Raw genomic sequence first — 13,949 nt, 5'->3', positions numbered from 1 at the left:
ATGCATGGATCAATCCTTGAAATATTTTAGTCTCGCAGCCACGTGCCGAATGCATGGATGGTGCACGCAACAGCAGCCATAGCCGGCACTAGTGGCCAAGAGCTAACCATTCAAATGGACATGCTTGCTACGGTCAGCCGGTCAAACTAACCCAAAGAAAAGTCCGCGAGCTTCTCAGTCGAGAATCGAGACTCTATAAATACTCCCTTTTCCGCATATATATCCAACCAGTCCCCTTCACATCCGTCCCACAGCAATCTCATCAAGAGCACCCACTGCACAGTACTCAGTAGCGAGTAGCGACCAGCTAGCCCTCTCCAGTGACATCGTATAGCACGCAGCAGCTCGATCGGCGTCGTGCAAGTGCCCGCGCGCATGGCGGCTTCCTCTCGCATCTCGTCCCCTCCGGCGTGGCTGTTGGCCGCGCACTGCGCTCTCATGCTCGGCGCCCTGGCTGGAGCCGCCCGTGGCCACTCTCCGACCGCCGGCGCGGCGCTTAGCTCCGCGTTCTACGACCAGTCGTGCCCCGGCGCCTACGGCATCGTCCGTCGCGTCATCCAGGCCGCGCGCGTCTCCGACCCGCGCATCCCGGCCAGTCTCATCCGCCTCCACTTCCATGACTGCTTCGTCAACGTACGTGACCTGATCGATAGTGCTCCTGTAGCATGTACGCAGCTACATAAGCCTGCTTGCATCATCTGACACACGAATGAGCGTCAAATATTGTTGGTTTTCAGGGTTGCGACGGCTCCCTTCTTCTGGACGACGATCTCCCGGCGATCCAGACCGAGAAGAACGTGCCAGCCAACAACAACTCGGCGCGCGGCTTCCCGGTGGTCGACGGCATCAAGCGGGCGCTGGAGGAAGCGTGCCCGGGCATCGTCTCCTGCGCTGATATCCTTGCCCTCGCAGCCGAGATCTCCGTTGAACTCGTAAGCATCTCCGATCCTCTATATCCTCTTGCATTGAAACTATATCTCTAGCTTCTCGCCTGAACTCAACTGATGGGAAAGAATCGTGCACGGACGAACTGGGCGCGCGCAGGCTGGAGGACCACGGTGGAGGGTGCTTCTTGGCCGCCGAGACGGCACGACGACCAACGTCCAGAGTGCTAACAACCTTCCCAGCCCTTTCGACACCCTTGCCAAGCTCCAGGAGAAGTTCAGAAATGTCAACCTCGACGACACTGACCTCGTCGCCCTCCAAGGTAACGTACACAGGCTGAGCAAATAATACTATTTTTGCACGTACAGTTCAAACTTGCGAAGTTACTTTTTATATACGGCGTGCACACACTGATGATATCAACAAACAATAAATTTGTACTCCAGGAGCGCACACATTTGGCAAAGTCCAGTGCCAGTTCACGCGTCACAACTGCTCGGCGGGGCAACCACAGGGTGCACTAGAGAACCTGGATCAGGTTACACCCACTGTGTTTGACAACAAGTATTATGGCAACCTCTTGCACGGCCAAGCGCAGCTATCGTCCGACCAGGTCATGCTATCCGACCCTGCGGCACCGACAACCACTGCACCTGTTGTTCACCGGTTCGCGAGTAACCAAAAGGATTTCTTTGCGAACTTCGTGACATCCATGATTAAGATGGGCAACATCAGCCCGCTGACAGGAAAGGATGGAGAGATCAGAAAGAACTGCCGGAGGGTCAATAGCAAAGGCCATTGAGGAAGACTCTCATTCAATTTAATTTGTTTGATTTCCTTTTTTTCACCTGTTATGATGATGTTCACGCAGATCATTCTTGTGTCATTGTTTGAAACTGTGAGTGAGAATGTATGCACCCTCTGTTGGGAAGCAAATGTGAAAATTATTTTTACACCATTTGTTTATGCATATATCTAAAAAAATATATAATTTCTATATATAGAAATATATGCATTTCCTAGGGAAACCATGTTTCCTACGGTTTCTTAGAAAAATGTAGGGCACAAACTTGTTTCATGTCAAAACATTTCTAGGAAATGTTCCCTACGAAACACCATAAGGACCTAGTTTCTCTACAACTTTTGGTCTTTTCCTTCGGAATTTGAACTCTATGAAGAAACATGAGGATTGCAGTAGTATAGGTTGTTAATATTGTCATATGTGTAACCATGATTTTATCTCAACTTAATTGTCGCTCTTCAGTCAATGATAAATCCATTTTCTCCAGCAAGAAATTATGTTGATCACAAGATGAAAGCCAACAATTAGACAACTACATATTTGGATCTTATAGGAATATGTAGGAACACGGTGGGTAAAGTAAATTTTGCTCCTAAATACATGCTCTCACAATGTGGATCACAAGATTCGCACTGAGATTCATACCCAGCACTCTCCTGTTGGTCAAGGATCTCAGCAAATCCTGTGGTCCATATTGCGAGGGCATGTGCCATTAGGGCAAAAGAACTGCGTTCGAACATGGTGTGAGAGTTTCAAGAACTCTTCAAGTACAATGACTCATTTGTTTGTCCATCTTCACTCTTCAAGGTCCATTTGAGATAGGACCCCTATATATATCCCTTGTTAACCTCTCCCACAGATAGTTCGTGGTAGATATCAAGTGGTGACATCCTTGCCTATTCTGTATATTCCGCCGTGTTCAGACAAGTTATTAAATCATAGAGTTCTTTGTCGGAACTGTTTGATACCTTTCTCACCCCATTCTATTGTCTGATGGGTCTATCCTCCCATGTTTGTTGTGTGATTATTACTAGTATTTAGATGTGCATAATTATCTATAACTAGTCTATGCTTGTTTAGACTAAAGTAGTAGAGAACTATTTCTGGCTCTACTTATAATGTTATCCTCCCAAGCAACTAGCCATTCTACCTACTTGTACCTTTTTGAGACTTTGTTGTTCTTATCTGTTTCATTATTCTCCTTTACCAACTTACCCCCAATAGGCTTTGGTGCATTACTTATAATATAGCCAAGCCGCATATTCATTAATACTCTCTTAGCCATGCTTCCTTATGGATGAAACTAGCTAATATGGTACCTTTGGAATTCTTCTAGGTAAAGTGCTACAATAGTATTATATGCGGTTGCGTAATTATCTCTTGAGCATAAGAAATATCAACAGCAACCAACTTCCATGATGGAGAGTCATATATGTGTCATTGATTTCATCATTGGTGCTAGAGAGGGTAGAAAAACTTTTATAATGGGAAGGAGTCCATCCTATCAAATAACTGCTGAGAAAAATATTGTGAAAGCATGTATGAAGGCGCCTGCAACCAATAGATATTATATTCTAGATTTCTCATTTGTTCGACAACAAGCTTTACATGAAGACAATCTAGATGCGACAACAGTTAGTGAAAAGATTTCTCAGCAACACATAAAAAATGATATGATATAGTCAAAATGGTGCTCAACAACACATAAAAAATGATGTGGTTCTCATATTCTATTTGTTGACACCACTTATAGGTTCCATCTTTCATATCAGGATTTGACCTACATTGTGCAGCTTTCAAGCCATCCTAAGTCAAGCAGTGAAGCAACTTGGTTACCGCTGGTATTATGTAGGTTTAAGGACTACCTCACATGTGGATTCCATGGGCATTCGTATTTTCGCTTTGGGTCCTAGCTCAATTGCAATGCTTCTAGTTTGTACAATCTTTGGTAGACTATGTATATGCTCAAAGTTGTGAAGTGAAAGAGAGTGCATTGATTCATGTGTTGGTGTACTTACACGGTGTGATAAAAAAGTCATCCAACCCTAGTGCTTTGTCCCTTTGTATTTGAGAAATTGCCCTCTAAATTTGCTCCTTCGAGATTGGCGCCTCAAGGGTCGATGGATTAATTGTTGCAAGATCTAAGATGCTCTAGTTGAGGTCTTTCTGGCACAGCCGATGCTTGCTCATTGTGGTTGAGAAGTGCTCATAAATTATTTATTCATTTTCCAGGTGTGAGAGCTCTATCATTGGGGTAAATTGTGGAATTTAATTTCTCCACAGTCTTGCATTAACCTTGAGGTGAAAATGTTTGGTATTTGCGTCTCCTTCTCCTATGTTTGAGATTCCCGAGCATTGGTGTTTTCCCTTGCTTTCTCAATGACAGCCTAGCCCATGAGGCGCTTTTAAGCCTTTTGTGAATTCAGAACTCCTGTTGAAAGTGTATTTTTGAGTGGAGTCAAGCAGGAGTATAATTTTCTGCACCATATGGAATTTCATTCTAGCTTCTGAAATGATGGATTAATTCACTCCTGGCTCGGAGAACGGTTGCGGTTGTGTGTACCTTATGCCTAAGCCTATGGAATGCTTATGTGTGATGCGTTGGCTTATCCCAAGCCTCCTAAACCACCGTTTGGAAGTGTGGCAGGCACACTCAGAAATTTTTGAATCTGAAAGCTTCTGTGTGATGCGTTGGCGACACGACCATTGATTAACAATAACAACATGTATAATAAGAACTAGTATATTTGAGGTATAATAAAGAAAGATTAGGAACTATATTGGCAACAGCCTACCACTGATTAATAAAATATATATATATATATATATATATATATATATATATATATAGAGAGAGAGAGAGAGAGAGAGAGAGAGAGAGAGAGACACACTTATTCTCGCTGCGTAAGCACGGGCTGAATGCGGGCAACTCCAACGGCAACATTAAATTAATAAAGACACTGATGGTGCTGGGTTGGGCGTCTACTTGCTCGTGTGAGAGGCTCTCTCACTGACCCGGCCACACGATCGGCTGTTTCCTGGCAGCTGCAAACTCATGGCCCATGGTTGGTCGCCAGCAGTCGGCAGGGATGGCAAGCACCCGTGAACCCGGCACACTTGCACCCTACGGTTCGTCCCTTTTTGCTCCTTCTCAGAAGCAAATGGAACATGCCACAGAGTTTTGGGCACCTTCCCCGGCCGGCAGCTGCCAAGCCCTGCCGCTTGCGGCGAATTTCGGCGAGCACACGCAAGCACGCAATCATCATTCAACAACTCAACGTGATCCATTTTCTCGTGCCGCTACCATGCATGCACGGATCAATCCTGAAAAGAATATTTTAGCATCGCAACCGCATGCCGAAAGGAAGGTGCACGCAGCTGCAGCCACAGTGCTAAACTAAACCATTCAAATGGTCATGCTCTGGTCAAACCAGAGCACCCAACAATCCCAGCCCATGTGTACCAGAGAAACGTCCGCGAGCTTATTATAATATTATCAGTCGAGATCGAGACTATAAATACGTACTCGATCCTTCATTCGCACATCCAACCAGTCCTCTCACATCCATCCATCCATCCAAACCAGTCCGGGAGACCGCGACGCTGTCATTAGCGAGCCGCTACCCCTCTCCACTGACATCCGTTAGCAGCTCGCATCTCGTCTCCTGCAACTGTGCAAGTGCGCGGGCATGGCGGCTTCCTCTCGCATCTCGTCTCCTGCGTGGCTGTTAGCCGCGCACTGGCACTGCGCTCTCCTGCTCGCTCTGGCTGGAGTCGCCCGTGGCCACGCCGGCGCGGCGCTGAGCTCCGCGTTCTACGACCTGTCGTGCCCCGGCGCCTACAACGTCGTCCGTCGCGTCATCCAGAGCGCGCGCGTCTCCGACCCGCGCATCCCGGCCAGTCTCATCCGCCTCCACTTCCATGACTGCTTCGTCAACGTACGTGAGCTGCTGATCAATGCAATTGTGCTCGTGTAGCATGCATGTACGCGGCAGTGCATGCCTTTCATCATCTGACATGAACGAACGCCGAATAATGTTTCAGGGTTGCGACGGCTCCCTTCTTCTGGACGACGATCTCCCGGCGATCCGGACCGAGAAGAACGTGCCAGCCAACAACAACTCGGCGCGCGGCTTCCCGGTGGTCGACGGCATCAAGCGCGCGCTGGAGGAAGCGTGCCCGGGCATCGTCTCCTGCGCTGATATCCTTGCCCTCGCAGCAGAGATCTCAGTTGAACTCGTAAGCGTCTCCTGTATATTTCCTGTTGCATTCAAACTCTGCCTATATAGCTTCTCGCCTGAAGAGGGACGACACTGACGGAAAAGAATCGTGCACGTAACTGCAGGCTGGAGGACCACGCTGGAGGGTGCTTCTTGGCCGCCGAGACGGCACGACGACCAACGTCCAGAGTGCCAAGAACCTTCCCAGCCTTTTCGACTCCCTTGCCAAGCTCCAGGAGAAGTTCAGAAACGTCAACCTGGACGACACTGATCTCGTTGCCCTCCAAGGTAAATACTGAATAATTGATAGTAGCAATATAAATTTATAGCACGTATACAGTTGAAACTTGCGAAGTTTTTATACGGGTGCACACTGATGATATCAACAACAAATTTCTACTACAGGAGCGCACACATTCGGCAAAGTCCAGTGCCAGTTCACGCGTCACAACTGCTCGGCGGGGCAACCACAGGGCGCACTAGAGGACCTAGACCAAGTTACACCCACCGTGTTTGACAACAAGTATTATGGCAACCTCTTGCACGGCCAAGCGCAGTTGCCGTCCGACCAGGTTATGCTATCCGACCCTACGGCACCGAGAACCACTGCACCTGTTGTTCACCGGTTCGCGAGCAACCAAAAGGATTTTTTCACGAACTTTGTGACATCCATGATTAAGATGGGGAACATCAGCCCGCTGACAGGGAAGGATGGAGAGATCAGAAAGAACTGCCGGAGGGTCAATACTCATCAATAGGAAAGGCTATTGACGAAGACTCTCATTCAATTGGTTTATTTTCTTTTTTAACCTGTTATTGTTGTGAAGTTCGTGCAAATCATTCTTGTGTCATTCTTTGAAAATGTGTCAATGTATGTACCCTTTTCCCGTTGTTGGAAAGCAAATGTGAAAAGTGTTTTTACACCACTTGTATATGCATTCCTCGTAAAATATAATCTCTATGTTGTTAATAATGTCATGTGTGACCAAGAGCCTCTCTCAACTTTAATTTAATGGTCTCTCTTCAGCTAGTGATAGATCCAATTTCTCCAGCAGGAAATTATGTCAATCACATGATGAAAGGTGGCAATTAACCATACAACTATATCTATATATTTGGATTCGGAAGTGCAAATCATTCTTTGAAGTTGTGAGAATGTATGTATTTCATTGGAAGCTCTAAGTTTGGTCATTGCAAAAAAAACGCTAAGGGCCGACCGGCTGGGCCGGGGCAGCGCTACCATGGCAGCAGTTTTGTGCCCACTAGCCCAGTAGGCGCTGGGCCGCTAGCCCTGCCACGCGTCCACGCCTGCCCCTCCAAATCGCACCATCAACGGATATTTAGGCCTTGTTCAGTTCCTGGCGTCAAATTTTTATTATACGGTAATTTTTTTCGTTTGTATTTGATAATTATTATTTAACTATAGACTAATTAAACTTAAAAAATTCGTCTCGCAAATTACAGACAAACTGTATAATTAGTTATATTTTATCTATACTTAATATTTTATGTATATATAACAAAATTTGATGTGACGGAAAATCTTAAAAGGTTTTGGATTTTTTTGAACTAAACAAGCTAACCCTTCACCTGCACTTCAAATCGCGTGTACTCCCTCCGTCCACACATGTATGTCTCAGCTTCTCAACAAGTCAAACTTTTTAAGTTTGACAAATAATATCAATATTTGTATTTGTCTCTTCATTCCAAATTATATGTCATTCTAACAATCTTAGAGAGTCAAAGCATTTTCAAGTTTGACCAAAATTATAAAAGAAAATACTAAGATTTGTAACATAAATGAGTATACTATGAAAATATAAAGGATGAATAGTTGGTATCATAATGATTATTATTTTATCATATAAATTTGGTCAAACTTAGGATAGTGGACTCTCCAAGATTTTTGGAATGACTTCTAATTTGGGATGAAGAGAGTATATTATGAAAGTATATTTCATACTCAATCTAATGATACATATTACATACGATAAATATTAATATATTTTGTATATATTTAGTCAAATTTTAAAAGATTTGACCCCTCGAAAAGCTTGATGTGTATTTATTCGTAGACAGATAGAGTAAATAAAATAATAAAATTTTTTGGACTAAACCCCAGCTGAGCACCGCAGAGGAAGACGTTTTCGTACTCGCCTCTCTCTGTGACCCAAAGCTTTTTTCCCCTCCTCCCTCCAATTTCCGCCGCCGCTCCACCATTCTGACGGTACCATGAGGGAGTGCATCTTGATCCACATCGACCAAGCCGGTATCCAGGTTGGAAATGCGTGTTGGGAGCTTTACTGCCTTGAGCATGGCATTCAGATAACGATCCATTCATTTCCCCTTCCGTTCTGGCGTTGTAGCTGTGGATATGTGTTGGATCTATGTGTTCCTGGGGTTGATGTGCTCCAGGCTTGATGGATCTAAGTGGTGGGGGGAAATTATATTTAAAATGAGTTGCTCTATGTGCGGATCTGATAACCACAAATGTTTTATTCGTGTAATTGTTGTTCATCTTGGTTGGTTTATCCTATCCTTGCGTTAGATCTGAACAATGTAGCTCTATATTTTAAAGGCACAGTTCCTTTGGTTCGGTTTATTTATATTGTATTATATAGATCTAGTTTGGATCAGTTAATTTTAGTTATGTTGGCCAGGTGTTTGTTCGTAACTGCTCTATTCACATTTCTAGGTTGATTTACCTTAGATCTATTAATACCACAACAGAAATTTGAAATGTATGGAACGAGTCTGTTAAGTTGTCGTAATTTAAGATTTGCCTCAGATCTATTTCAATTGGGTTGGATCTAGTTGTTTATAGGAATTTGTAGGCAGTCATGGTTTCAAGTATGCGTCTAAAATGTTGGCGATATATGATTTTTAACATAAGATAGGACACTTGAAGCTAATGTGATATGATAATTTTGTCTACCTGTTGGCTAACCTTGTCATTCAGTTCTGCCAGTTGTCCATTTTTGGTTGCACATCATGCATGGATAGATCTAATAGCAGCAGATTGTATACTTTTGAGTGTGCCCTATCTGGATGTTGTTCATGATTGTCCACATAATGATTTGTTTCGTAATGTGTTAGTTGTGACATTAGCTTGTTTCTGTTCTGTTGATAATTTGCTGTAAGTTTCTACTTCTACATTCCTGCAGTTGAATTGTTCTTGTGATTTGCATCCCTAACTCTGTTCTGTATGTTCAAATCAGGTTGATGGTCAGATGCCCAGTGATAAGACTGTTGGAGGGGTGATGATGCTTTCAACACCTTCTTCAGTGAGGCTGGTGCTGGGAAGCATGTCCCCCGTGCCGTGTTTGTTGATCTTGAGCCCACTATGATTGATGAGGTGAGGACTAGCACTTACCGCCAGCTCTTCCACCATGAGCAACTCATCAGTGGCATGGAGGATGCCGCCAACAACTTTGCTCATGGTCACTACACCAGTAAGTAATCCGATCTTCAAAGGCATTTTTTCCATTTGTGCATTTTGTAATGAACACTTGACTTAACTTTGATGGTTGCTTGTCTTGCAGTTGGTAAGGAGATTGTTGACCTGCGCCTTGACCGCATCAAGAAGCTTGCTAACAACTGCATTGGTCTCAGGATTTCCTTGTCTTCAATGTAGTTGGAGGAACTGGCTTAGGCCTAGGTTCTCTCCTCCTTGAGCGCTTGTCTGTTGACTGTGGCAAGAAGTCCAAGCTTGGGTTCACTGTGTACCCGTCTCCTCAGCTGGCTACCTCGGTGGTTGAGCCATACAACAGTGTAAAATTTGATCCTTTTTAAATAGAGGAAAATAATGATTTAATTTCATATTTTCGGTGCTCATAAATACCTAGGAAAACAATATTTTTTGTTAAATTAAAATTCACCATAGGAGTTAGCAACATGTTTAAGCATGCATGCCTTTGCATTTGATTTATTGTGATGAGTGGTTTTGACCAAAATTTAAAAGGAATTCAAATTTGCTTTTGAAAAGGTTTTAAAATAGGTTTTGATTTTTTTTTAAAAAAAAGAAAACTTTCTCCTATCCTGTTTTGGCCGAGGGCCCAATTCCTTTTCTCTCGGCCTGCTTCCCTTTCCCCTCTTCCTTCTTGGGCCGGAGCCCATTCTTTCCCACGTGCAGGCCGGCCCAGGGAGTCGCCAGCAGGCCCTAGAGGATGCGGCATCCTCCTCTCTTTCCTGCGATTGACGAGCCGGCCCCACCTTCTTCTTTCACAGAGGCAGTAACTCCACTTGTCAACGATACTTTCCTTCTTCCTTGTGTCGTCTTTGAGCCGAACTCGACCTAGCGCCAACCGATCATGATTTCCTACGATTTCCTACCCATCTCGTCAATCAAACTCCTATAAAGCCTCGTGCATCTCCTCCGCACTTCGTTTTCTCCCATCTATCGTTTGTTGAAGCCCTAGCCACCTCTATCACCATTTTCTAGATCTCGCTGAGCTCAACTCGCCCGCCGCTGTGGCCCTCATCCACTGCTGAACCAACGTCGTCAACAACCGTGTGTCGAGCTTCGCATCGCTCCTACAAAGATGTCGAGCCCTTTGCCTTGCTCTCTATCGGTTTTTTGGAGTCCTAGTCGCCGCCAAAGATGGAGCAAGACACCCGAGCCGCCATCCCGCGCTGCCCACCTCCTCCAAGTCTTCTCCGATCTCGAAAAGTCCCTAGGTAAGTTCGCACGAAGCTCCTCTTGCTTCCCACGCTCTTGGTTCAACAAATAACATCCTAAATCGCCTAATTGATGAACTCTGGCGAGGTTTTTGTAAATTCAACCATGGCACCGCCGTCTGGAACCACCGCTAGCCGCACCTGCCCTCCCGATCAAATCCATGCTGTCCAATCTAGATCTCACGGCTGAAATCATAAGATACCCCTTCGCCTAGAACTTTTGTTAAAGAGCCCCTGATCTTTTTAAGAATAAACCCGCAGTCCCCTTATGCCTTTCTAAAATACGCTTTCTTATTCTAGAAACGTATTTTCAATTAACTAGATCCAAATTACGCTTTTGGTAATTACAGAATTACCACTAATCTTATTTTGTTCATAAAATGTTCGTTTTAACTTCGATTTGACCCATTCAAATTGCGTTAGATTCATAATCACGAGATCTACATATTAGTACCCTTGTTTTACCAGTTTGCAACTTTTTATTTCATGACTCTATTTAATTAATTACTTTTCTAAAGAAAACATTAGAAAAATTCATATCTTCTCTGTTTTAGCTCCGATTTTCATGATCTTTACGTCCGTGTGATCATAGCGATGCGTAGAATCATTTTATAAACTATTCTTATTGATTTTCTATTGTTGTTTACTGTTCTAATACTAGCATTGTTTGCTTCGTGTATGTTTGGTCCTGATTGCTTGTGTATTGCTATTTGGTGATCGAGTATAGACGGTGAGCAGTACTTCGGTGATCAAGATCAGAGCCTTGACAACAAGCAGGACTAGCAGAATCAGTAGGAGCAGCAAGAAGCTTTGGTTAAGGCAAGTATGCCATTGACTTTTCTTTCTGTGACCATGATCTTGTGACTTGATTAATGTTAACGCAACAAACGATAAAAATGACTTTTTAGCAACTCGACGATTTGTCTATAAGTGATCACCGGAATTGATAGTGCAACCATGAGGGCTACAATAGCTCTAGCTTTAGCTCAGTATGAGGACATCTTCTAGCTTATTAGTGGTTCCCTTAAATGGTGTAAGAATGGCTAGACACGTTGGGTATAGTGCGGCCTCTGTCCGTGTGTATAGACTGTGTGTTATGTGCCATGAAAGGAAGGCTCTATATATGCCTGCCGAGTGAATCTAGTGGCTCTAACGTGTTAGGCAAACCTTTGAAAGGCTTCATAGTGAACCCTGCCGACCTTCCTTGAAAGGGGGTTAAGAGATTAGTTACCTCAGACGAAAGGGCAAATCATGACTGATGGGTAAAGATGTACAACCTCTGCAGAGTGTTTAAAACTGGTATACTAGATGTGCTCACAATCAAGAGCAGCCTTGGGGATTCTTACATTAAGGGTGATGATTCTTATTGTGTTAAGATACTCATTGTTTATTGTTTTATGCTCTACATTATTTATGTCACATTGATCATGAGATTGTGGGACCTATACAATCTAGTTGCTATAATTGCGGAGTTTGACATGGACTCACTCTTGCTATTTCCCACATACTTTAGGAGGAGTGTTAGGTTTGTGATCAACTAGTCAGTTTGGATCCTGTAGAGTGGTGTTAATACCCGAAGTTGGAGTTGTCTATCCGCTATTTGCTATCAAAGGTTATCTCTTTTATACTATGTACGTTATGTAGTAAGCATTTTGATTTGATACTACCACTTATTTGTAGCTATATGTGAGATTTGGCTTCTAAGACTCACATATGGTGTATATCTGGTTTTATCCTTAAAATCGGGTATCTATACAATCTAGTTGCTGTAGTTGCGAAGTTCAATATGGGCTCACTCTTGCTATTTCCCCCATACTTCAGGAGGAGTGTTAAGGCTTGTGATCAACCATTCAGTTTGGATCCTGTAGAGTGGAGTTAATATCCAAAATTGGAGTTGTCTATCCGCTATTTGCTGTCAAAGGTTATCTCTTTTATACTATGTATGTTCTGTAATAAGCATTTTGATTTGATACTACCCCTCATTTGTAGCTATATGTGAGATTTGGCTTCTAAGACTCACATATGATGTATATCTGGTTTTGTCCTAAATCGGGTATTACATGTCCTATCTACCACTCGCTCCTTGAGCACACTGATGTGGCTATCCTGCTTGACAATGAAGCCATCTATGAGATCTGCCACCGCTCCCTTGACATGGAGCGGCCAACCTACACCAACCTCAACAGGCTTGTGTCTTAGGTACATATATTTTTGGGGGTGTTTTGATCCTATGGGCTAACAATTAACCATGGGTTTTGGATGCCAAACAGAAGGGATAATTATGGGCTAATAAAAGCTAATGGGTGGTTAGAGCTCATTAGTTATCAGCCATGTTTATCCCTAGGATCTAAACACTTCCTTAATCCATTATCATTGTATTGTCTTGAGACCAGAGGATCTGAGCCTGTTGCCAAAACTAACTATGTTACTGTTACACTATTTTGCTTTACTGTTACACTATTCTGCTGCAGGTCATCTCATCTTTGACTACCTCCTGAGGTTTGATGATGCTCTGAATGTTGATGTGAATGAGTTCCAGACCACAACCTGGTGCCCTACCCAAGGATCCACTTCATGCTTTCATCATACGCCCTAGTGATCTCTGCTGAGAAGGCCTACCACGAGCTTCCATGATGGCCAAGTGCGACCCCCGTCATGGAAAGTACATAGCCTACTGCCTCATGTACCATGGAGATGTGGTGCCCAAGAATGTGAATGTTGTTGTGGCCACCATCAAGACAAAGCACACAATCCAGTTTGTGGACTGGTGCCCAACTGGGTTCAAGTGTGGCATCAACAACTAGCCCCTAGTGTGGTGCCTGGTGGTGACCTAGCCAAGGTGCAGCGTGTTGTGTGCATGATCTCCAACTCCACCAGCGTGGTGGAGGTGTTCTCATGCATTGATCACAAGTTTGACCTCATGTACGCCAAGCGTGCCTTTGTGCAGTGGTACGTGGGTGAGGGCATGGAGGAGGGTGAGTTCTCTGAGGCCCGTGAGGACCTTGTAGCGCTTGAGAAGGACTATGAGGAGGTTGGTGCTGAGTTTGATGAGGTGAGGAAGGGGACGAGGGAGATGAGTACTATACTACGGAGCTGCTACTTTTGACCCATGTGATGCTATTATCCTGTGAGCTATGTGATCTACCATGCTATGTGTTGGTTTGAACAATCTGTCGATTGTGTGTGATCTACAACACCTAATGTTGTAAGACTTGAATGTTAAATTCCCTGCTTTGCTACTGGGTTATTATGAACAATGTTATGGTCTAAAAAATGTTAGCTTGTGGTACCTCAGTTTTGTGTGTGTGGTATTTCTTGTCTTCAGTTTGATCACATAGGTGAATGTTTATGGTCTAAAAAGTGTT

At 44.0% G+C, this 13,949-nt stretch overlaps 2 protein-coding genes and 1 pseudogene across 2 annotated transcripts; all 3 read left to right on the top strand.

Moving 5' to 3' along the window:
- On the top strand, positions 223-2,066 carry LOC8058485 (peroxidase 2). The gene is made up of 4 exons (XM_002441089.2): positions 223-633; positions 738-932; positions 1,045-1,207; positions 1,332-2,066. The coding sequence occupies exons 1-4, from the start codon at positions 376-378 to the stop codon at positions 1,685-1,687; spliced, it is 972 nt and encodes a 323-aa protein (XP_002441134.1). The 5' UTR covers positions 223-375; the 3' UTR covers positions 1,688-2,066.
- Positions 5,232-6,877, top strand: LOC8058484 (peroxidase 2). The gene is made up of 4 exons (XM_002441088.2): positions 5,232-5,625; positions 5,732-5,926; positions 6,033-6,195; positions 6,313-6,877. Exons 1-4 carry the CDS (start codon positions 5,377-5,379, stop codon positions 6,663-6,665), a joined length of 960 nt encoding a protein of 319 aa, XP_002441133.1. The 5' UTR covers positions 5,232-5,376; the 3' UTR covers positions 6,666-6,877.
- Positions 8,060-13,724, top strand: LOC8058483 (annotated as a pseudogene).

This window comes from Sorghum bicolor, chromosome 9 (assembly GCF_000003195.3).
Source record: "Sorghum bicolor cultivar BTx623 chromosome 9, Sorghum_bicolor_NCBIv3, whole genome shotgun sequence".
NCBI classification, from domain to species: domain Eukaryota; kingdom Viridiplantae; phylum Streptophyta; class Magnoliopsida; order Poales; family Poaceae; genus Sorghum; species Sorghum bicolor.
This window is presented reverse-complemented; position numbering and strand designations above follow the sequence as displayed.

Coding starts and splice junctions, on each gene's coding strand:
- LOC8058485 (XM_002441089.2), top strand. CDS start 376: ATGGCGGCTTCCTCTCGCATCTCGTCCCCTCCGGCGTGGCTGTTGGCC. Junction 634..737: donor TCCATGACTGCTTCGTCAAC/GTACGTGACCTG, acceptor GTTGGTTTTCAG/GGTTGCGACGGCTCCCTTCT. Junction 1,208..1,331: donor TGACCTCGTCGCCCTCCAAG/GTAACGTACACA, acceptor TTTGTACTCCAG/GAGCGCACACATTTGGCAAA.
- LOC8058484 (XM_002441088.2), top strand. CDS start 5,377: ATGGCGGCTTCCTCTCGCATCTCGTCTCCTGCGTGGCTGTTAGCCGCG. Junction 5,626..5,731: donor TCCATGACTGCTTCGTCAAC/GTACGTGAGCTG, acceptor ATAATGTTTCAG/GGTTGCGACGGCTCCCTTCT. Junction 5,927..6,032: donor CAGAGATCTCAGTTGAACTC/GTAAGCGTCTCC, acceptor ACGTAACTGCAG/GCTGGAGGACCACGCTGGAG.